The following is a 25,406-nucleotide window of genomic DNA, read 5'->3' on the forward strand; positions in this document are numbered from 1 at the left end:
TTTCGAACGAATAGTAAGAAAATAATTGTATAATTGCCACCAAATACAGAAAAAAAGTTTTGGCAGTTAAGTAGTTATTTTCTAAAAAAAACTTGATTTTCTAAAAAACCACTGAGCCTATGGCGGATAGTAGGGACCGGGATTTTTTAATCTTTGGATGGGTTGAATAAGATCTTAAAAATCCACTGCGATCTATATAGATCTAATAATAATAATCTATTGTGGAAACTCACTTTTTTTCTCAAAGACTAAGCATTGTCCTCAAGCAAAGCTCACCTCCTTTGCTGCGACAATTGTCTCACTGAGGTGGCTGTGAATCGAGCTAATGATTCATATTCAGAAAGAATATTTACCGGCATTTTTCTGTCTCTGCTTCGCCTCTCCTCTTTAGGTAATAGTTAAGAGGGCAGTAGCCGGTATAGTGGCCTGTAATTTTCCTCATATTTCCTGCCTGCTGTGAGAGAGGGAAAGTCCTTCACCTTCCTTTTTGAAAAATTTGTTAATCTCTCAACCTCATAACTGGAGCTTTTGTCTAGTGCTTGAGTTTTTCTTTTTCAAGCCATTTTGCTAGTTCCAACTTAGACTCTCCGGTGCACCTATTTGTGGTTCTGGTCCATGGGTGATATGGCTGCCACTCTTTTTGCCAGTTGTTCAGCCTGTTCTTTTCTTCCATATCTCCAAGTCCCCGAAATCAATTAAAGTAAACATGTGTTTTCCTAGAGCCGTTAAGTAATTTAAACATTGGACACATTTTGAGATGAAAGCGTACAACGTGCTTTGACGTACGTACTGCGTAAGTATGAAATAGTGCCGGGAAATGAGTCGAAATATTCCTCCAAAACAACAGTAATGCTTTTCACCTGGAAAAAGAAGATAAATTTTACAGCTCTCAGCCAGCCTGCCGTTAAAGCCATTCTAAGCCTGCACCATCAACTCAAGTCTGGAACCGCTCGAATACTCTAAAGTTTTGATCCATAAATCATTTCGCTTAAGTGGGTCATGATGGAATTTTAGGCATGGTGACAGGAGATACTCTAGCTAAAAAGAGAGCCTCTGAACAGTACGAAGGCCTAAAAGCATTTTGTGCCATAAACAAGAGGTCCATTAAAAAAGAAATGTAATTTTTGGGTACTACAATAGAAAATACAACAAATACTGGGCACGTACTCGACATGAGTCAATAAAAATATTAATCGCAATGACAACTTAATGGAAGAAAAAAAAACTCACTCAACATTAAACCTTCTAACATATTTACACATTTCGGTATATGTATACATGCTCCAGTAAAATATCACTTAAAAAGATGAATTAGGAGGTAGAACTATTGAAGCATTCAAATATTCCTCCAAAGCAGCATTAGTGCTATTCAAAGGAATAAGAAACTTAATCATACAGCTCTGTTTATAGACAGACAGCTACTTAAAATCTCCAAGCCCATGAGATTAACTCAAAACTAGTCTGAAACTGCCTGAATACTAGAAAAACCTGGGATTAGAAGCAGTTTAAAGCTAGAGTGGGGAAATGAGGAAATTTCAAGTTTCAAGCCAGACATCCAAGTCAAAAAGGAAGCCACGGAAAAACTCATAGGCCCAAATTTCTTTTTTAGCTCCATTAGCCACATTAGTAAAGATGCGAATTCTACAGAAACAAAACTGGGCACCTATGCTAGTCCCGAGGCATGCAAATATTCTTCTCAACTGAAATGAATTAAAAACCCGATCATGTAATACTTTTTACAAGACATGATCGAGGAAAATAGCATTTTATAAAAAAACTGGGACTATTAACAGACTAAAAGCCATTTTTTTGGCAAGTACCTAGGATACCACACCTTTAAGAAGAATTCTGTTCTTTACTAAACAATAAAAAAATCTTTCAGGAAAAATATCAAAGAGATCGAACAAAATGGAAGAATGCTTAAGGAAAACAAGGTTTGAAATTAGAGCTTATGCTAAAGAAAAACCTGTTTGAGAAGATTTTGAGAAAACTAGGGGTGCCAATAGAAAGTTACATATCAAATTATTCAGAAAATGTGTAATATTTTAAACGCGTATTTTATGTAAGTGCATGAAGGCCTGTTTGGAAAATTGTAATTAAGATAAATTAAGTCATTAATAGTTTTTTAAACTTTTCCTTTTTTGGCAAATCTTGAATCTTACGTTTTAACGATTAAGCGTTAAATTAATTAATTGAAATCTGCCTAATCTTTTGTGTGATTCAATTAATTAAGGTTTTTAGTTGAGATAAAAAAGTCAGTGTCACGAGGGGGATTCGAACCCACGATCTTCGGCTAGATACGCCGCTGCTCTACCACTTGAGCTATCGTGACCTCGATCCACTCGGACACTAACTTCCCGTCTCAACCCCACCTTTTGAATTTTCCCTCATTTTTGCCATTTTTCAACTGTCGTGTAATTTATTTGATTCTCGACGACAAATGAAATGGCCACGGAGAGCTTTGGTGAAGGTACACATCATTTTTACTTATTAAATTCACTAGTTTTCGTGGTCCGCTTGACCAATTAATATCTTTCAATTAGTTAAGGGTTTTAGTTGAGATAAAAAGCCGAAGATCGTGGGTTCGAATCCCTCTCGCGACACTGACTTTTTTATCTCAACTAAAAACCTTAATTAATTGAAAGATATTGATCGGTCAAGCGGACCACGAAAACTAGTGAACTTATGTGTAATTTAACAGGCGAAAATTGTATCTTATTTAATGTGACTTATGTTCGAAGACAATCAAAATTTATTACCGAAAGATTACCCGGAGTAATTGTCAAACGTGTAACTTCCAGAAATATTTAAAAACAAAAACTGCTCAACAAGGAAAAAAGATTTAATATTTTAATTCGTCTAATCGAGTGTTTTCGTGTAAGTTTCAAAAATGCAACGATAACCACTTACGATTTTCAAAGTGAGTAAATAGTAAATATAATTTTTAGCTCATATTATTGTGTAAGTGGTTTTTGCCAAGGTTACGTTTTTTATAAACCGAATATAAATCGGTCGAACTACCCGTGATGGTTTTTATGTCAATTTATGTCATACCAATATATTTTAAATGTATGAATTATTGGCATGTAGAAAAAGGTTGGCTGATGTGTCCCACTTAATTGAAAGACGTTAAACTTAGCTTGATTTAGAAAGCGCCTTTAAGTACTTTATTCCGATTTTTGGAGGAAACAGGGCTGTTTTATTGCATATCACACTGATACATCTCGTTCTGTGTTATCTTTCGTGTACACTAAGATTGAATGTATTTATTAGCGTGAATGTGCGGTGTGAGATGCAAGTAAAATCATAAGCAAATTGATATTTAACAAAAACAAAAACAACTAGAAAAACATCAACCGGTGGACCAGACGAGGTTCAAAGCTGGGTTTTCAACTGTACACAGCATCTTTGTATTAAATCAAATTATTGCGAAGGAAATGGATATCAGATAGATTGCTATCCATCGCATTTATCGATCATTAGGGAACATTTGTACATTTTTGTACACAAGGTTAAAAAAAAAAGACGTTGACAAAAAATATTTAAATGTCATAATGACAGTATGTACTTCTAAAATTTGTCAAGAGTGAAAGTGGAATATTTTAACGTAAACACAGTATTACCTTCACTAGTTTTCGTGGTCCGCTTGACCAATTAATATCTTTCAATTAATTTGAAAAATGGCAAAAAAGAGGGAAAATTCAAAAGGTGGGGTTGAGACGGGAAGTTAGTGCCCGAGTGGATCGAGGTCACGATAGCTCAAGTGGTAGAGCAGCGGCGTATCTAGCCGAAGATCGTGTGTTCGAATCCCGTTCGTGACACTGAATTTTTTATCTCAACTAAAAACCTTAATTAATTGAAACATAGTAATAACTTTTATCACCCTTTATACTGAACAGCGTTTTTCAAAAAATATTTGAAAAATTGGAATGGAAAGAAACTGGAATGAAGATTGATTAAAGAGCTTAAATAACCAGTGGCTTAGTTATTTATGCCTAAACTTAGATAACCGAATTAAATAGTGGAAAAAACAGCACGGTTACAGATAAATGAAATAACATTTAATTAACAGCACACAAAAATACTATGATAAAAGTAGATAAAAATAATTAGAACCGAAAATGGGATTAATATATTTGGGTCAGCTTGGAAATAGAACAAATAAAGAGATACAAAGGAACTTATGCCAATCATGGAGCAAATTCTAGAAGCTAAAAGTAAAGAAGTACAAAATAATAGCCCAAAAACTAAACAAAAAGTACTGCAAAGATGTGTGAAAACAAGCTCAGCACAAAGGAGACTAGGTGGTTTTACGAAATCTGTTAGGTATCACGAGAAAAGATAAAATAAAAAAATGCAACCTTCAGAGAGAAAGAAGTGGATGTCACCGAGTGGCAAGAAAGATGGAATGTGCTGAAGACACGGCAAGAATGAAGGGACATGATGGCCAACAATTAACGAGATGGGATGAGGAAAAAATGAGACGTCATATCTAGCATAAAAAAGAGAAACATGGAAAAACAAAGGAGAGGTGTTGGCTCACTTAAAGGCCTGATTCAAAATATGTAAACAAAGGAAAATAAGATAAGAGACCTCGACAATTTTTGGATAAAATAATACTAATACATATAAAACACAAAGAAGATAAAGTATGATAGATTAGCATTCACACTACCACAGATTACTCCATATTCCTTGGGAAATTGGGGATAAAGCCTTTATTCGCGCTAATAAATTACATTCGCAGTTTCATTCACACTACCCCAGAGTACTCGATAGTCCTCGAGGTAATCGGGGATAAGCTCCTTCATTCAAGGCAATAAATGAACATACCACAGACAATTCATCAATACTACTCCAGATTACCTACTCCTCGAAGCTAAATTAAATCCATTACAGTTCGTGGTCCGATTGACCAATTAACATTTTTCAATTAATTAATATTCATGAAAGGTATTGGTTGAGATAAAAAAAGTCAGTGTCACGAGCGGGATTCGAACCCACGACCTTCGACTAAATACGTCACTTGAGCTATCGTGACTTCGATCCACTCGGACACTAACTTCCCATCTCAACCCCACCTTTTGAATTTTCCCTTATTTTTGCCATTTTTCAAGTGTCGTGTAATTTATTTGATTCTCGGCGACAAATGAAATCGCCACAGAGAGCTTTAGTGAAGTATAATTCATTTTTGCTTATTACGTTTATTAGGTTTCGTGGTAGGCTTGACCAAATAATATCTTTCAATTAATTAATCTGAATTTAAGGTATTGGTTGAGATAAAAAACCAGTGTCACAAGCGTGATTCGAACCCACGACTTTCGACTAGATACACCGCTGCTCTACCACTTGAGCTATTGTGACTTCCAATTGCAGGACACCAAATTCCCATCTCAACCTCACCTTTTGAATTTTCCCTCCTTTTTGCCATTTTGCAAATTTCGAGAGATGGAAAGTTAGTTCTCTTAAATTAGCCTTTTAAGTTGGGTAGGGATGGAGTTAATCAAATATTTCAGTAAATAGTAGTACTAGGACCATTTAAAATATAATATATAATGTAATTCTTTATAGATTTTTCTCAGACACGAACGATACAGGCATAATTACACTTTATCGTTGGTTATTTGTTAAAAAGCTGAGGGTTATGTCAGTCTCATACCATGTAATTTATTAAAGTTATATTTTATGTTAGACAAAAAAAAGTTCATTAAAATGTATAGCTCATTTGTAATCTAAATTAGAGCGTTTTAGATGTATGAATAATTAATTTGAAAAAACCGGTCAGTCACGATAAATAGCACAAGTTAAAATAAGACATTCAACTGCTACATCATATTTCATCATACTTGTACTCTTTTTTTTTGTTAGTTTCGGTGAATTTCATGTGATATCATTTCAGTTTTAATTTGTTTACCGTCAAATTTATTTAAGTATAATTTTATAAAGCTCATTAGTACAAGGTCTAAACTGCGAGCCATTTTAATGGTCAATCACTGTCAGTCTCGATAAATATCACAAATTAAATAAGACATTCAACTGCTACATCATATTTCATCATACTTGTACGCTTTTTTGTTGTTAGTTTCGGTGAATTTCATGTTATACCATTTCAGTTTGTAATTTGTTTACCGTCAAATTTATTTAAGTATAATTTTAAAAAGCTCATTAGTACAAGGTCCAAATTGCGAGCCATGATCCAGGAGCTATCTCGTTGCAAACGCCCGCGGTTGATTTCATCAGGTCAGAGATAACGGTATTGATATCGAGCCGTTTTACCATTGTCGCGAGGGACAGATGATAACCTTTTGTAATATTCCACTTGGCTTTCGACTGGTGTTGACCGCTCTTTATCGAGATCGTTCAACCGAACAGAAGTCATTTGGCGGGGGGGGGGGTTAGATGAGAAAATGGAAAAACATGTCGATGAAAAATTTCACGATCAAGGTAAAAATTTCAGTGAATTTAGTCTTTAAGTCATGTTTTTTGTTTTATCTAAAAGAGACAAGGTCAGAAATACATATTCAATTTTAACTACAATGCATGTGTTATCGTCGAGAAAAGAAATTTACATATTCCATTCAACAAAAAATTACTTACTCATGACAAATAAATAATAAATTGTGAGGGAAAACGTTTAAAATTGGCAAGATTTGTCGTTATTGTTGAACTTTTGTAAAGTTATAGATTTAAATTCTTAAAATGAAAGAGTGCATTAAATCGTACATTTCTGTCGGTTTTCACTTCATAATCTGAGGTATTTCGCCTCGTTAAAAATTACAACCCAGATTACAAGTAGTAAAAAAGATAAAATACCGATCAGATTATAGATGATTTTAGTTTCTGAGTATTCACTAGTCAGAAAAATAAAACAGAGAATGCACAGTATCAGAAAACTGTGATTCACAGAATGATTTTTTATGTTAGATATGAAAGATTATTTACCAATTAGTACAGAATATACCTTCTTTTACTTTTCAATATTTCCATACCGCATTTGTCTTCTTTTGACTCATGACCAGCATCATGGTGATGGTTAATTGCTGTGGGAACAGGGTTATAAACAGGGAGAGGCAAGAAACTGTCAAACTTGATTGAAGACAAAGTTTTTCCTTTTTTCCAGTGCTGTTTTCAAGTTTTAAGTCGAATTTTTTTTGCCAAGTCTAACATTTTCTGTAATACGTCAGTGGCGGTTTTAGCCATGTCTATTATTTTAATGGTCGAAAATTTTGTTATGTCCTTCATGAGCTGTATGTTTTCATTCTACCGACCGATGATCCGTCCTTATGTCTTTGCCATCCTTTTGGTTTAAATAGGCAATCGTGGCAGTTCCATCACCTCTTTGATTACCAGCAAGAGGCACTGATTAGATAGCTCGGAGAGGGGTCAGGGTTATAAACAGAGCGAGGCAAGAAATTGTCGAATTTGATACTTATATGCCGATTTTGCTCTTCTTTTAATAATTATATTAGATGGTTCTTCCAAGTCTACTTACTTTTTATATCATATTTTCTCCCTCAGGCCTTGGCTTTTCAAATTTCAGCCTGCATAGTCCTTTGTACTGCACTGCCTTATTTCCGCAGCAACAAGTCCAACAAGTCTCCATTCTCTGGAGTTTGCAGCAGTTTCACTATCATTCTTCTAGCCCTAATTCGTCTTTGAACATTCCCATTGAACAGAGGACATATTTTTAACCCATTGTTTGATGGATGTACGGCTTTGGTATGTCGCAAATGTTTCCGAATCAATAGGTGTCTTTATCGAACTTTCCTTGACCAATTTATCCACTTTCTCTTTCCCCTTCTGTCCTGTACGTTCTGGTTTTGTTTTCACAATGTCAGACAGGTCCTTCATGCAATTTCAAACTCTGGGCTTTACTTACCAGTGAGGTAGTTGTGTTTAGTGCCGCCTGGTTATTCAGCCTAATTCGCACAAGGGTTCAGGGACAGCAAGTGTCGTCGAACATTCCTTGGTCAGTTTGTCGACCTTCTCTTCCTTCCTTCATTCCTTGCCTCTTTGCTCAGTATGCCCTGGTACACCATGTCTAACAAGGACTTAATTCAATCCTAAACGCTTCGGGGTCTTTACTAATGATGATGAAGTTGTTACCTTTAGTTCCTGGCTCTCTGAGTAGATGGCTTTTCTTTTTTTGGTAATACCTAGCCTATTGATCTGTTTGGCCCATTGTTTAACGGTGAAATTCCTAGGCTGAAAGACAATGACATATTGCTCAAAGGTTATACGAATTGGATCGAGTTGGACTTGGAGCAAACTGCATGCCATAGTCAGCATTAAATGGGTTCCTTTTTCCCTTTTTTGACCTTATCCGCTTGAACTTATCCTGAAGCTATAATTGCTCCTTTTATGCGAGTATGGTATTGGAACCTGTCTCTGCATTAGTTTCTGCGATGGCCCTTTTATGAAATTGCAGGTCATATTCTTGGGATAAATTCCCACTGATTCGAATACTAAATCCATTGTCTGATGAAACTGAGGAACAAAAGGTGCACATTGTCGTTCCGAAAAGCTTTTACTCCTGATGAAGTTATGGCCTTTAGTACTTAAAGGATCCCTAAAAGGTCCCCAGGTTGACATGTTGGCCAACATGGTCTCTCTAAGTCCTGAACCCTACTGTGGCTTAGCATCCTGCCACAAAAGAGGATACATCTTAAAATGGATCCTTAATGAGTCCAAAACCCGGTGGAACAATAGCACAGGTATGAGACACACAAAGAGATTCATAGAAGGACCATCCGCAAAACTTACAAAAAAATTACTGGAAGGCAACCGCAACCGAAACTTTCGAGAACGCCCCGGCAGCGGTTTTAGTTTAAAGTGGAATTGCTACCCTCCCCCTAGATGAGCACTGTCTACGGTAAAAGTCTCTTATCGAGCTCAGCCTACACCTGCTGCACGCATTCGAGGGACGCCATAGGTCTAGCCTAGGTGGTCCGATCCTTCGCTTCCCCAAGGGTACTACGCCGGTCATACGCACAACAATGCAAAGCATACTCGAGTCAAAGACGCCGACTCACTACACTCTTCCAACCGCTTACTTACCCATTCGAGGGACTGTAGCATGATCATCACGTCCTCAACGCTTACATGCTGTCGTCCGGTCGCAAAGTCTCCCGCGAGGAACAGGGGGTACTACTATCGCAAGCTTCACGAAAGGTCACAAATAGAAGACAGCCTCTGTCTAAGTTCCCGCCAGGGGCGTCACCACGTACCACCACGAAACCGTTCCCAATGTGACAAGGGCTGGTTTTTGGAAACATTCTGTCACCCCGTGGTACAGATGGCCATACATCCTCCCCCGTCTTTGCAGACAGGATCTAGTGCACTGGCCCTCGTGTGACTCTGCTAAGGCACCCGCCGCCCCTGCCGACCCTCAGGCCGACACAAGACAGCTTGTGCTTTATAAAGGTTGCCACGCCCTCTGGGCTGCACCTTTATCTTGTGCTCGGATACTCCCCTTGTTACCAAGGGTTACGAGGGGTCACAGGATATAATGAAGGAGTTTGGATTGAGAAAAGGGGCCGTGGATGAGAACACGAGGTGAGCCGTTTCGGGGTCTCGAGTCTCAACCACATTAAACCACCCATCGTCGCCGTGTTTCCACATAAAGTGGGCCATGACTCCCACTCCTGACGGGACATACGTTCCCGATTTACTCATCGTCAACAAGACAAGAGGATCTTTAACGTCCGCACCTAGCCTATTCGGCCTTATCGGACGTTTTGATTCTCAAGATGAGAGCTGACGCACCTCTGCATACGACGGAAAAGTGTTACCGCCGCAGCATTGGTGTAGTGGTGTCCCGGCCCCTAAGGGTCAGTAGCCACGCTCTCCGCTTGTCCATTCCGAGTGGTCGGGCCCGCATTGTGCGTCGGGTCGTACGCCGCACGCGAGGGGCTAACGGGCCGAAATACATCACCCTAACCATCCCTAACCATGGGACACTGCCACTTAACAAAGCACATGCACCGGATAGGAGTACAGATAGAAGAAACACTGTGCAGATACCGCCAGGAAGAGGAGGAGACCGCAGAACACATTCTACGTTTCTGTGAAGGTCTATGTTGGTGCAGGTTCTTCCAACTAGGACAAGAAAAACCATAAGCAAGATCCAACACTAAGGAGCCGCAGGAAAAGCTATGGAAGCCGATTAATAACGAAGATGGCCAGTGAGTTATAAATAACAGGGGAGCACAATAGATCTATTGTATATCTAAGTAGGTCTTGTGGCCGCCTCTTATATCCCTATCCCTCCTGGCTTCTTTCCCTAGGTACCTGACCTATACCCAGTATTGGAGCCATCTGTATGTCAGATATTCGGCATTAATTGGGTCTTTTTTTATTTAGAGGGGCACCGTAAATCTTCCTAAAACCTTTTCCACTTGATGGTGCCAGAAGCTTCAGTTGACCGTTTTATGCGGGAAGGTTAAAAGCAATGCATGGTAGTTTACCATAAATTCTGAAAAGTGAATACAGTAGCTTTCCATTTCGAAAGTAATCAATAATTACCTCCTTTTTATATTAAAAAAAAAAATGTTTATTGTAAGTTAGAACGTATCGCATAAATAAAAACCAGTTTTTATTGAGAAAAACTCGATTAAATACTCATAGATATCTTTCATTGCATTATAAATAAAATAGCATCCAATTTGATAATTTTACTTCCTAAAAGGATATTGTGAAAGGTACTGATTTAGATTTTACGACCGTTTTATTAATATTTGTTTATAATGTTCATACTTTTTCTTTTTGTATCTACTGATAAATTTATTTTCACGCGAAAATGTTGACGGCTTTTTGTAGATCGGTCAATAGCAAGGGAATTCGATTCCTTTTATCTCTTCAGAGTTCTCGAATTGATAATCCAGTCTCGAGATCTTCAGTATATCAATATAATCTTGTTTTATTCTTTTTAATCGACCAGTTACGTTATGCCGTTATAACTGGCAATTGTGTGTTAAACGGGGAAGTTGCAGACGTGAGAGATACAGCTCATCCCTGACCCAAGGGTGAAAGATAACCGAACTTCTAATCGGCCTTGATCGATTAACGGCAATTTAAATAATCCTGTCAAAATAAAAAAAAAATCATGTTTTATCAATGAATCACACGTACGTATAAACACTGACTATTGTTCAAACATAAAACATGAAAAATTGAAAAGATTTTTTTAAATTAATTTATCAAAATATAAGGGATTACATAAGATTTACTGTAATTATATTATGTTTTGTGTTTTATTAACAAACCAAAAACTGTTAGTGGTAATTCTATGTAATGGTTGTTAATTTTTATGAATTCCTGAACCCAGGATAAAACAATCAGTATACATTGTAATTCCTGTTAGTACTATCACAGGATTACACGGATTATCAAAGGATTATATTATAAAATTAATATTAGTACGGACAAGATTATAATTCTTCTAATAGTATAACTGCTGGTTAATTTATAAAATTTATAAAAGAATTGAGGCATAAATTTCATCAATGTTGTAAACTCCCTAAACTTGAACATAAATGTCGTGTCGATTTTTTTCCCGTCCAAATGTCTTGGAATGATAGCAAGGCGATGCAAGAAATAGAGAAAAGTAATTTGACTAGAAAATGACGCAATAATTTTTTTTGCAATTTTTAAAGTGGTGATATACATACAGAAATACATGCCATCAACGCTTGTGTCCTGGAAAATCTTAAAAGAGGTTACACTGACAAAAAAATCCTCATAAGAACAGACAGCCAAGCAGCTATTAAAGCATTGGCATGTAAAAGAATTACATCAAAAGTAGTCAGTGAATGTATCCAAAATCTCCAAAACCTGGGAAAACACAACAACCTGATGATATCTTGGGTGCCAGGGCCCAGGGGAATTCTGGGTAACGAAGAGGCGGACAAGCTGGCCAGAAGAGGATCTGCAAGACCATACATAGGCCCCGAACCTATCCTTGGGATAACAAAAACAAACATAGATTCCTCCATCGCAGAATGGAGCCAAACAAAACAAAGAGAGAAGTGGATAAACTCTAGCGGTGCTAGACATAGTAAACTTATGCTGAAACAACCCTCACCAAAATTGGCAAAAACACTGCTGCAATTGGAGAGGGCAAAACTCAGAGTAGTGGTGGGACTACTAACCGGTCACTGGTATCTGAGAAAACATCTACACAACATGGGTATATACAGCGATGACCCCATTTGCAGATTATGTAATGAGGAGGAGGAAACAGCCACTCATTCATCTTCGAATGCGAAGCAACAGCTGAATGGAGGTTTAACCTAACGTACAAAAAAGACTCAGGGAACCAAATTGCAGCAATAACAGTCAATGACCTGATACTTCTGAGAAGAAGGATTGAGTCTATTGACTAAACTAGGGAGCTGGGAAGGTACAATAAGCCAGAAGGCTGCAGTGCCTGGGGAATACAAGCCCTGCTTCCCGGCATCCCTTCCACCATACCATACCATACCATACCCTCATAGGATAAGGATCTGGTATATTGGGTCCTGGGAAAAAGAATGATTCTTGACAGACTACTCTCCAACATTCACTTCTGAACTTATAAGAATGTAAAAAACCGTCAAACTGCTTTATATAAAAAAAATCTCTGAAGATGGTCTATATTAGACCGAAACGCCGGACCAAATAAATGCCTATTGTGGAAAAGACAAATTATTTACCACCCATTATCTTATTACGGAGTTCAAAAAATCACGATGGATACCATCACAAAATCTATAATTTTAATATAATAATTATAATATTTGAACAAAAGTAATGTTTTTTTTGTTTTTTTTTAGTATGTATAGCGCAGCGGTACGTCCTCGGCCTTATGGGATTTCTCGCAGTGGCGAATGCTTATGCGATGAGAGGCTGCCTCAGCCTGGCCATCACAGTGATGGTCTACCACCCTCCGTCGTCGAGCAACGCCCACTCAGATCCAAACGCATGTCCTGGAGAGTTGCCAACGAAAAACACCACAAACTCTGTAAGTGATTATGTTGTTTATAGGGTGGTGTACAATGAACAGTCTGGCAAACTTGTCCAAAATACAAAAAAAAAAAAACTTGGTTATAAGTCAAAAGTGAAGGCTATACATTCCTTACGTAAACTGATCTTTCTGTTCCGTTTCAATAACTATACGCAAAGAAGAATCTAGTCGAAAGCAAGACCATTAGAAATCGTGAGTTTTAAAATACCAAATTACAAAAATTATTCTAATCATTCCTTCTTATTAATTTTAAAGTTTAAACAGGTTTTCACTTATTTCTCAAGGGAAAAGTAATAGTTAAGAAGAATAATTCAGACAGACTGTCGGCAAACGGCCACTGGCACGTCTAACGAGACGAAGGTCGCGGCTGTAGTTAACAGCAACTAGTAATTACGTTTTGTCAAATCTTCATTGCCTATAGCAGAACAGATATAATTTGAATAGACGAGAGGTCTGTTTACATATGTAAAATGCACAGTTTACTGATCGCGCAATAAAAAAGACAGCTGGCAACGTGGTAGCAAATAGATTCATGGTTACCCAACGTTATCAAAAATTATGATACTAAAATTTTGATTTTCCAGTTAAAAAATATAAATGAGATAAGTGCCACTATATTTGTCTAATTTAAAATAATTTATTACAAAGGGCATACGGTTGCTTGCTTAATGTTAAGATTAAGATAGTTAAGATTATTTGGAATTTAACGATTTCTGAAAAATAATATAAATCCAATAATATAAAATAAAACACATCTCAAGATAAAATTATGATTAGTTGTGTTTTTTTTAATGTGAAAATGGCATAATATAATTCTTTTTTTAACTTACAAAGTCGTTTTAAATATGATTTACTGCCTGTAAGGAGGAAAATGGACTATTGCAGTTATCTGTCCAATATGACTAAATATTTGTATTCTAGTTTACTTTGTTCAGGCCTCAAGGTCAACCGTGTTTTGTAAAATCACCAAAATTGTGAAAAATTTATTTACTGTACCGACCGACGTGAAATTCAGCATGATTCAGCCCTACAATCTACATGTAATGTCACTTTATCAGACTTGTGTAAATAAATCAAAACTGGGGATATAAAATAAAACGCTCGGGGAGTTTTTGTTCTCGTCAATTTTATTTTTGCTTGTGATGACCCCTGGCGGGGAAGAAGAAGCTCTTAATAAAGCACCTTCTTCCAGTCCAACCAGATATATTTCACTATCTTGGAATAAAATCCGGCTGTTGGAGAAGTTAACGGTTGGTCGCTGCGTTTTTCCCAGGATTTTTCTCTCTGAACTTTATTGTAAAGGACCCAATTTTCATCCCAGTTATTAATCTTTTTAAAAATGACCTACCAATGCATTTTAGTAAGGAATCGCAGATAAAGGTGCAATACAATAAATTATTCTCAGTCTTGTGAGGAAACCGACAAACACATTAATCTGCTCTCTCATGTGTAGAACACTTTTACCGGATAAATTAAGTGTCCCTTTGATATTACTTGTCGTTAAGTGTGGGTTATTTGCAACGAAAACTTTGGTCGTCATCAACGGTCGTAAGACGACCAGAGCGCGATCTTCCGGAATCAAAATGAAAATTTCCACTTCTTCTTTATCCTAAAGCGACATCGCAGAGTCCATTACAAATTTTCTTTCCAGTCCTAGCTACGGCTTAAAGAAAACCAAAACATGACGAAAATGCGTTTTTCTTCATTTTAAATTAGCAAAATACTTTGTCAAAATGCGAGATTTTGAACGAAACAGACAAAGAAAGAACCTTTTGAGGGCGTACAAAAAATAATGAGTAAACAAACATTGGTTCAAAATACAAAAGGGATAAAATGGAATTATTGAAAAAATAATACGGAATTATTTTACAACCCAATAGAACTTTTGAAAGATTTTTATTTATTTTTACATGTTTATTTTTTTCAGTTATATGGCATGCAATCGCTTAAAGAACAAATATTCTGTTTTTGTTGCTCAGAATGGAATGAAAAGAAGTGGAACTAAGGGCATCCGAGGATAAAATACCCTGAAAATTCATATTTAAGGGCTTTAGAGGGTCGACTAACTAATCGAAAAGAGATAAACTCTAATTTCAAAATTATTCAAACTGTGTGGTGATTAGTGACCGTTAATCGATGATTATTCAGAGATCGTGAGATGCGGTCTGGTGTGATGTAGGTTTCAGAAAAACATTTTCTTTATCGTGCCAAGTTTCGACCTTTATTGAGATCATCTTCAGAGCTTTCACCTCAAAGAAGCCGACCCCTTATATAAAAATGTCTTTATATACCGACTTACTTCCCCACCCCTTCAAAGTCCAACGTATATAAACATAAAATATATTTCTGTCAATATCTCACTGGCACTCTCAACGCAAGAATGGCACAATTACACAGAAGACAAATACTTTGAGTGAGTAAATACTTTCATTAAATATATAAAAAATATATTTTGCATCGTATAAATTCACTTTTTTACATCCAAAATGTATTTGTTAAATGTAAACAATGTTTGTAAATCCCAGGCCCTGAAGATGATCTCAATAAAGATCGAAACGTTGGCACGATAAAGAAAATGTTTTACTGAAACCTACATCACACCAGACCGCATCTCACGATCTCTGAATAATTATTCAAACTAATTAATTTGTTTCTCAGCTCCAAAGGCACATTGGCAAGAACCCCCTGACACGTGTCTAATATTTTTCAACCTAGTATCACCAAAAAATAGCAAATGACCCCATTTGTTATGCAATGAAGAAGCAGAAAGAACCACACATATTATCTTCGAATGCGAAGCAACCTCTCACTGGAGACAAACCAGGATACAAAAGAAACCCAAAGAAAGGAAGCCAGCAATAAGCCAAAAGCCTGCTTGGAGAACAAAAACCCCGACTTCCGAAATCATCATTACCATCAGTAAAAAATGCTTCATTAAAATCATTGATCCCTCGTTCATAGGCTTCCATTGTCAGAAATTGTAAACAGCGTTTTATTTACACAGTTTTAAATTTGGGTTTATCAAAAAATAAACAAACACTTGTATATGCACGGTTTTTGTTACGTCATTTGCTTTTGTTTAGAGCGATTATTTTTTCTGGCAAGCGTTAACTTCTGAGCATTCTTTAATGATCTGAGCCTTTGTCTGAGAAACAAAATGATCACTATATATTAAGTTTTTATGAAGTTCTTAATATGTTATCAAGCCTATGTTATTGAAAAACCTCGCTGAGAAATTTTTTAATATATGTTAACTGCTTTAAATTTTCATTTTGTCAATTAAAAAACAACGAATTTATATTAGAATTTTAGATTGCTCAGGGGTTGAATGTCGGGTCTGAACAAAGTCAACTAGAAGGACAATATTTAGGCATAATGGACAGATAATTGCAGTAGTTCATTTTCCAAACGTGCCAGTAACAACGGCCCGGTTTCGTGACAATTGTATTATAAACTAGTAGAAAATAACTAGTAGAATGCGCGAGGAAGCAAAGAGGATAATGGACGTTTTCCTTTTCAATTTCAGGATTACGAATTCGACTGGAACGAACAGACGCAAGGGCTCATACTTTCCGCCTTCTACTGGGGTTACGTACTCACCCACATCCCGGGAGGCCTCCTCGCCGAAAGGTAAATTCCAAGACAGTTGGTTAAGTACTGGTCGTCGTGATTAAAATTGATAAACATGTTTCTTTTTTTTAATATAAATGTTAGGTGGTTGACAAGACACTTGAAAACTCAGCACTTTCCATTTTATACATTTTCAAAAAAAAAAAAAAAAAATAATAATATCAAATAGTTTTACTATATTATACCGAATCTCTTTGTTAATCGTTTGTTTTCCAACGATTATTTAAAAAGGGTTCAAAATTTTTTTCAAACCTATAACCACCCTTTAAGGTCCTTTATTTGCGTTTAGTGATGAGTAATATCATTAATTGACTATTTACTTTTTCCAGTGTTTTAATTAGGGGTTGTTTTACTGAAAAAGTAGTAGATTAGGGAGATTTCAGTTACACGAAAAGGCCTAAGTCCCAGAACCAGTTAAGTTTACTAACGTAGCTTAGTCTCGCTGGTCATGTCTCCCAGAACGTCTTGTAACGATCAATCCATTAAAATTGCGTAAATAGTATAATATATTCTTTATTATTACATATCTGGTTTAATTTTAATAATCTTGAAAATAATGTAAAATGATTATTTTAAAATATTTCTAGGAAAAAATGGAAATAAACACACTTGCGTATTCATTTCCTTATTTATGTTGTAAAATAATTTTATTATACAGGTTGATTGGCTATTCATGCTAAAAAGTTCGTCAGATGCTTCTTCACCGCAAATGGAAGAAAAAAGTTCATATAAATCATCGTTCAATTTATTGAACTATTTATTTTTGAGGAAAAAAATTTAAAAGTGTCCAATTTTCTTTAATAAGGTATGCTTGTAGAATGTGCAATTTAATTTTTCTCTGTTAAAAAAAACTAAATGTTTTGGATAAATTTAATATTTGTAAAACAATAATTCAAACACATTGGAAAAATACACTTGGCGAATTTCATAACGTCTTCGTGGAATAAGCTTTCCAGCGATATACCCTTTTTTTAATTATGTCAAACCAAATGCAGAACTTTTATGCTAAAAAAAAAATCAACCTCATTACAAAAATACACGGTAGACCTTGGCGAATTTAATAAATTCTTCGTGGAATAAGCTTTCCAGCCATATACCCTTTTTTTTTAATTATGTCAAACCAAATGCAGAACTTTTATGCTAAAAAAAAATCAACCTCATTACAAAAATACACGGTAGACCTTGGCGAATTTAATAAATTCTTCGTGGAATAAGCTTTCCAGCGATATACCCTTTTTCTAATTATGTCAAACCAAATGCAGAACTTTTATGCTAAAAAAATCAACCTCATTAGAAAAATACACGGTAGACCTTGGCGAATTTCATAAATTCTTCGTGGAATAAGCTTTCCAGCGATATACCCTTTTTTTAATTATGTCAAACCAAATGCAGAACTTTTATGCTAAAAAAAAATCAACCTCATTAGAAAAATACGAGGTAGACCTCGGCGAATTTCATAACTTCTTCGTGGAATAAGCTTTCCAGCGATATACTCTTTTTTTAATTATTCAAACCAAATGCAGAACTTTTATGCTCAAAAAAATCAACCTCATTAGAAAAACACACGGTAGACCTTGGCGAATTTCATAAATTCTTCGTGGAATAAGCTTTCCAGCGATATACCCTTTTTTTAATTATATCAAACCAAATGCAGAACTTTTACGCTAAAAAAAATTGTGACGGTGTGAAAAAGAGTGAATGTGGTTTATCTAGTAATTCGACTTATTATCCTGGGTAAAATTTATTTACCAACTTTAGCCCTATAGAACGAACAAAAAGAAAGAAATGTTAAACAAAATTTTATTATACAGGCTGATTAGCTATTCATGCTCAAATGTTCAGCTGCTTCTTCACCTCAAATGGAACAAAAAATTCATATAAATCATGGTTCGATTTTCAATGCTTTTGCAATTATTCAAGATTTTTTTTCAACTTTGTACGGTATTTGTCACAAAACTACTCGTAGCTTATCCTAATTTTATAAGCTTATCCTAACACACAAGCTTATCGTAGCTTTAATTATCCATTTTTGAGGAAATTAAAAAAAAAATTAAAAATGTCCAATTTTCTTTAATAAGGCACTCTTGTAGAACGTGCATTTTAATACGTTTTTAATCAAAAACTAAATCTTTTGGATAAATTTGACATTTGTATAAAAACAACTGAATTTGCAATCTCATTGGAAAAATTCACGGTAGACTTTGGCGAATTTCATAACTTTTTCGTTCAATAAGCTTTCTAGAGATATACCCTTTTTTAATTATATCAAACCAAATGCAGAACTTTTATGCTAAATATATATATTGTGACGGTGTGAAAAAGAGGGAATGTGGTTAATCTAGTAATTCAATTTATTATCCTGGCTAAAATTTATTTCCCAACTTTAGCCTAATAAAACGAACAAAAACAAAGAAATATGAAACAATAACATAAAGAAGAAACAATAAACATAGCGAACACAACAAAAATTGGATATCTACATTAAACACAGACAAAAAATAACAACAATACAGAAGTTATAAAACGAAATTTTAACCTATTGAAAAAGCACAAAGAAAAGATAAAATCAACATAATTTGGTTGTTCACTATGTCTATTGTCACTCGTTTTTGTGTTTCGTTTCATTTTTACGTTGCACTGAAACCTACAACCGCTCTTTAAGTTTCTTCTGTTTTTAGTGTTTTAAGTAAGGTTCTTCCTCGGGGGAAAAAAATAGAGAAATTCCAGTTAGAAGGAAAGGATTCGTGTCCAATCAGTTGATATATGCTAAATGGCCTCGTTTAGTCGTGCTAGTCTCCCAGAGCGACTTGTAACGATCAATCATTTAAATATGCATATATATTCTAATATATTGTTTATTATGAGATACCTGGCTTAATTTTTAAAACCTTGAAAACAATGTAAAATGTTAAGACTTTGTCATTTATATTAGTTTATTTATTTGTTTGGTTTTCTCATTTAGACATTGGATTGTTTTTCTTTAGATAAATGTATTTACTTTGGAATGTAATAGGAAAACGGTCAATATTTGAACTGAGATTTTAATAATCTTGAAAGTAAATTTAATTAATTTTATATTTTAAAGGTTCAACTTATCAGAATTATTTACAAATTTACATTATTCTTTAGTTAATGAATATATATTTTAAAATTTGAATTAATCTGATTGCAATTTGTTTACATTTGAGAAATTTTGTGATATGGTCCTGTGCTAACTGGTCAATTTTTTTTTGTTAGATTTTCTGCAGGCTCGTTACTCCAAAGTATTTCTGATCTGGAACCTAGTGCTTTGTACTATTTATCGATGTTTTTTAAGGTATTTAAGCAGTTCCAGACTAGTTTTGAGTTGATATCTTGCCTAGGGGACCTTTAGAGTTGACTGGATATCTGGCACTGCTGCAAACCCCTTTGATATTACTTGTCGTTAATTGTGGGTTATTTGTAACGAAAACTTTTTTCGTCATCAACGGTCGTAAGACGACCAGCGCGCGATCTTCCGGAATCAAAATGAAAATTTCCACTTCTGAACCGAGCAAATCATATATGGTGGTTTATCCTAAAGCGACATCGCAGAGTCCATTACAAATTTTCTTTGCAGTACTAGCTGCGGCTTAAAGAAAACCAAAACATGACGAAAATGCGTTTTTCTTCATTTTAAATTAGCAAAACACCCTGTAAAAATGCGAGATTTCGAACGAAACATACAAAGAAACCACCTTTTGAGGGTGTATAAACAAACATTGCTTCAAAATACAAATGGGATAAAATGGAATTATTGAAAAAATAATACGGAATTATTTTACAACTCAATAAAACTTTTGAAAGATTTTTATTTATTTTTACTGTTTTTTTCTCAGTTATATGACATGCAAACTAATTATTATTGACATAGGCATAAAGAACAAATATTCTGTTTTTCTAGTTTTGTAGTTGATATCGTAGCCTAGGAGACCTTAAGAGTTGACTGGATATCTGGCACTGCTGCAAACTTGAGATTTTAGTTATTTATTACATGCGCTTATGTTTCCATAGCGTTATAATTTGTTTTGAAAAATCGGTGGTTCATTTAGTGCTCATATTTAGGCCCTATTTTCATTTTTAAGCTATCTGTATACCGTAAAAGATCCGTGTTTGTTTTCATTGATTCTCCCTACTTATCTCCCTAACCTGCAACATACCAATAAAAACTCTGAATCAATACCGAAAAGGGCCATTCTGACAGGCTAACAGATAGGTAAAAGCTGTGCGTGTATTAAGTGATAAAAAGTCGAAAACATAAAACTATTGTAAAATGGGTTGACCAGGACACTCAGGGTAGTTGAACTTTAAACCTTCCATGACAGAAATTTATTTACTTTTACTTACTTTACCTGGAAAATAAAAATTCAATCTTAAACTTAATTTGGTACTTTAGATTCGGCGGTAAGCACACGGTTGGCTTAGGGATACTAGGCACTGCCGTGCTCACTCTGTTGACCCCTCTTGCAGCACAGGCCGGCCCGAAGTGGATGATAGCCGTCCGTTTCATGGAAGGGCTTGGAGAAGTAAGAAAGTGTTTTTTTTCCAGCTTAGATATAGACGATAATTAAAATGTTATTGTTATTTAAAGGGGACAACATTTCCAGCTTTAAACGCAATTCTTGCACAGTGGGTTCCTCCGATGGAAAGAGGAAAACTAGGAGCTTTGGTTTTTGCAGGTAAGGATTCAACTTAAACTTATATATTTCAGTAATTAGTGATTAAACCTGTTTTTGAAAAATTACTTTCCTTTTTGATTTTTAAAAGTGATCTTATATTGTCTTTCTCAGGAAACCAAATTGGTACAGTAGTCTCTAGTGCACTTACTGGCCTGTTGCTTAAATATTGGCATGGAGGATGGCCAAATGTCTTCTACTTATTCGGCACACTCGGAGTCCTCTGGTACATCCTATGGTGCTTAACAGTCTACAGCGATCCAGACTCTCATCCCTATATTACGCAAGAAGAGAAGGACTATCTCAAGGAGACTCTGGGATGTCTCAAAAGGCGAAAGGCAAGTCAAAAAATAAGAAAAAAAGATCTGATCTAATTATTGAAATTTGTTTATAGAACTTAGGACCGACTCCATGGCTATCAATGGCAATGTCTCTACCTCTATGGGCACTGATAGTAGGCCAGATCGGACACGACTGGGCCCTCTTCACTATAGCTGCAGACCTCCCTAAATACATGAAGTCAGTCATGAAGTTTTCAATTGCTCAAGTACGTTTAACGGTTTTTAGACTTTTTACTATTTAACAACTGTGTTTATTTTTGCCATTGGTTAATGATACTATTTTTAGTATGTCATGCATTTGACTGCTGCCGTTTTATGACTGTGTGTTTGAGTTTTACGATACAATTGTCAATAAGATCTTGCTGTTTCCTTCCAATCAAAACCTTCAGAATCCCATTACAGTGCTGGAGTCTTAATATGAAAATGACAGAAGGTTGACCCGAGAAAAATCCACTCAAATAACCTTCAATCCCTTCCAGTTTACTCAAATAATCAACCTCCCAACTGCGGACAATGTGCGTAGAGATAAAACGTCAACAGGTTATGGTATGGTTCAGAGCTAATTCACCACTTCTTGATGAACGTTCTGACGACATCTCACAAATTAAAACATTTGATAATAGCTCAGTGAAACCGATACGGACTTAACGACTCTATTTAATCCAACAAAACTATCCACATAAACGTAAATATTCATTTTCACCAGATGTGCAACGCTTAGTGTGGTAATTTTTTTCTGGCTGGAGTAAGAATCTCAGTCACATTGCACCAATATAGAACGGCTTCTTCTTCCTCTGGGCAATAACTGCACAAGCTTGTCCTGGTGTCTAGTCCTACCACATGCTAGGTCTAGATTTTTGCCGTTAGCTTTTGTAATGGTGTAATGGATTATTGAACCGATGACTTATTCTTAATCTATGATGGATTTATGTTTTTGCCAATTTAGTAAGCCTCACAAAGGTTCAGGGCAGACCCAATGGCTGACAACTGGATTCAATCCCAAATGCTAATAGACTTTACTAACTGACTGTCAGGGTAGAGGGATTTTGTTTTGACTCAGCCTTTTGATCTGTCTGCCCAGTGTTCAATTCTGTGTCGTAAAGACAGTGGCACATTTTCCAAGGGTTATATGATTCCAAGTCCTTAGTTTAGTTCCCTTGATACTAGCATTACTACCGATATGTTAGTTGTCTTAAGGACGCCTGGACGTCCGAGTAGTTCGCTATTCTTTTGTTGTGTATACCCAGCCTTGAACAGTGTTCTACAGCCACAGTCTAAGCCCGAAAGACAAGATACCGGCTTTAACCCATATTCGGTCTTGGAGCCATCTAGATAGAGTGTGTAATTAGCTGGGATCCATTTACGTCTTACTAGTTTTAAAAATTCTCCGATAATTTTTGCGATGGTCTTTTGACGACCTTTTTCGCTTGTTTCTATCTTGACTTGTCCTTAACTCATTTTCTGCTGGATTGTTTTTGTCAATTTGGTATGCTGCAAAATGGTAAAAAAGGGTATGCATGGGGTCCTTAACGAACTTTACTTGCCAAATTTATCGGTCTCTTTGTTGCCCTTATTCCAATACTGGTAGCCAATGTCTGACTGGGACTTCACTCAATCCCAAATAGCCCTGCACTTTACTACCAACGAGCAATTATTTTCCTTTAGAACTTGGTGGCAAAATGGTTTGGCTTGATGTCCTGATGGAACTTTCCTTGGCCAATATATCGGCCTCCTTATTGACGTCTGCTAAGTGAGCCCTTATCCAAACCAAGATAATTATGGTGTTCTCCCAATGGATGTAGTTTTAATGTACTGGAAATTAAAAACATTCTATCATGCCATCATTTTAGATCTTTTTGATGTTATTGTGTTTAGTTATTTTCGGAAAGAGTGAGTGATCGTATCAAAATCAGTAGACAATTGGTTATGAAATGTTGTTTTATTTCAGAACGGCTTTCTCAGCGCGCTACCGTTCTTGGTCATGTGGTTTACCGCTATCGGTTCAGGTTGGCTCTGCGACTATCTCCTTCGGAGGAAATGCATGGGGTTGGGAATGATCAGAAAGGTGTTTACCACGATAGCATCCGTCGGACCCGGCCTTGGCGTTGTTGCGGCCTCGTACGCCGGCTGTAACAAAGTCGCCGTCGCCACTTTCTTCACCGTAGGCATGGCTTTCATGGGCTTTTTCTACCCGAGTCTGAAGGTGAACGCGCTCGATCTATCTCCGAACTATGCCGGGACTCTGATGGCTCTTGTAAACGGCATCGGAGCGATATCTGGGATCATCACGCCCACTCTCATCGGCTACTTGACGCCAAATGTACAAATAATCATAATATTTAAATTTGTACCCTTACTGAAATGTTCGTTGATTTCAGTCGACTTTGCTGGAATGGAGAAAGGTTTTCTGGATTTCATTCGCTGTGGTCGTCGGTACTAATATTTTCTACGTAATATTCGGTTCTGGTGAAGTCCAACCCTGGAACGACCTCACGGCCCCATCTGTTGACGAAACGGTCTCATGGAAAGCGAAACGGTCTCAAAGTGAGTACGATATGTTGTCTAATGAACTTAATTTTTTTTATTAAATATAATATGTTTGATTTTCAGGTGAAAAAAAAGAAAAGAGTAAAGAAAAAGAAGAAGTCAAAACAAACAACCTATAAAAAAACCCTGCAACTGTTAATATATTATTAGTACCTCGCTTTATGTATATATTGTATGTAAATGTTTTCTCTACAAAAAATAACAAACTTGGCATTTAAACGATCTTTAAATAATAGGTTTTTTATTAGAGTTAGATTACGAAAAAATCGGAAATTCGCAGATAGGTGTTGTTTTGAATGAAATTATTTGTAAAAATATTGCAATCTAAACTAAGAGAATTATGAATTATCAATTATGTACCATTGGCTTTAATTTTAATGTAATTTATTTATGTACAAATTTGTTTTGCAATTATAATTTATTTTTACCTAAATTAATATTACAATCAAAATATGTTTATCTTTTAGTCACTAATGTGCATAGATTCTTGAGCTAGTCTGTTTGCCATATAAAAACTATTTTTCCATAATAGTGAAATCCAGAAAATCCATCCTAGTAAAACTTCAAGTAAACAATGTCCCTTTTGAATCTATTAATAGCTTTAGTGGTAATGTTCTTGATGACAAGGCAGCCCAATGAGCAGTCACAGAAAGCCACAGAGTGACAGAGCTCGTGGTGAAAACTTTCATGTATCTAAAATAACATCTGGGAAAACTGGCTTAACGATTGGCTGCAAAGAGAAAACAATTTTAGCCACTTAGAATAGAAAATTCTAGGTTTGCCCATGATTCTTCTGATTTTCCAATGCTTTCATGAATTACTAACAGACAAAAACATCCTAAAGTTTATGAGATGAAAATAAACGTGTTGTATCTTGTAGTTTTGGTGAAATCTTAACTGATAAGGATTACAGTCTAGAAAAAATTAAAATAAAGCAATTACTATGATGCAGGATTGGTTAACGTCTAACTAGACGTTGGGTTTCGTCGACGAGGGGTTAAACCACTTTGAAAAACTCAACTTTTTTTAAAAAGATAGTTCCTACTCACAGTAAGTTGTTTTGCAACGATCCGGATTTCGAGCCTTTTAGCTCATCATCAGGTTGAAGGATTTCTACAACCACGTCTCTCGACATGAATTGCCAAAGTGAACCCGCTGATACCTCCGCCAACGCGACGTTCCAATTAGCAG

General features: G+C 35.9%; 1 protein-coding gene across 2 annotated transcripts in view; it reads left to right on the forward strand.

The window, feature by feature from the left end:
- LOC112127465 (putative inorganic phosphate cotransporter) overlaps positions 1–24,652 on the forward strand; it is a 60,544-nt gene extending 35,892 nt beyond the window's left edge. For both annotated transcript variants that reach the window (XM_024228521.1, XM_024228522.1), the window contains exons 2-10: positions 12,813–13,000; positions 16,530–16,633; positions 21,048–21,177; positions 21,243–21,330; positions 21,442–21,665; positions 21,722–21,874; positions 23,617–23,988; positions 24,047–24,212; positions 24,279–24,652. In XM_024228521.1, the coding sequence (XP_024084289.1) occupies positions 12,813–13,000; positions 16,530–16,633; positions 21,048–21,177; positions 21,243–21,330; positions 21,442–21,665; positions 21,722–21,874; positions 23,617–23,988; positions 24,047–24,212; positions 24,279–24,334 (1,481 nt within the window). In that variant the 3' untranslated portion in view covers positions 24,335–24,652. The remainder of the gene's footprint in view (positions 1–12,812; positions 13,001–16,529; positions 16,634–21,047; positions 21,178–21,242; positions 21,331–21,441; positions 21,666–21,721; positions 21,875–23,616; positions 23,989–24,046; positions 24,213–24,278) is intronic.
- The last annotated feature ends 754 nt before the right edge of the window (positions 24,653–25,406 follow it).

The sequence above is a fragment of the Cimex lectularius genome, unplaced genomic scaffold (genome assembly GCF_000648675.2).
Source record: "Cimex lectularius strain Harlan isolate CLEC.00 unplaced genomic scaffold, Clec_2.1 scaffold220, whole genome shotgun sequence".
Lineage (NCBI taxonomy): Eukaryota > Metazoa > Arthropoda > Insecta > Hemiptera > Cimicidae > Cimex > Cimex lectularius.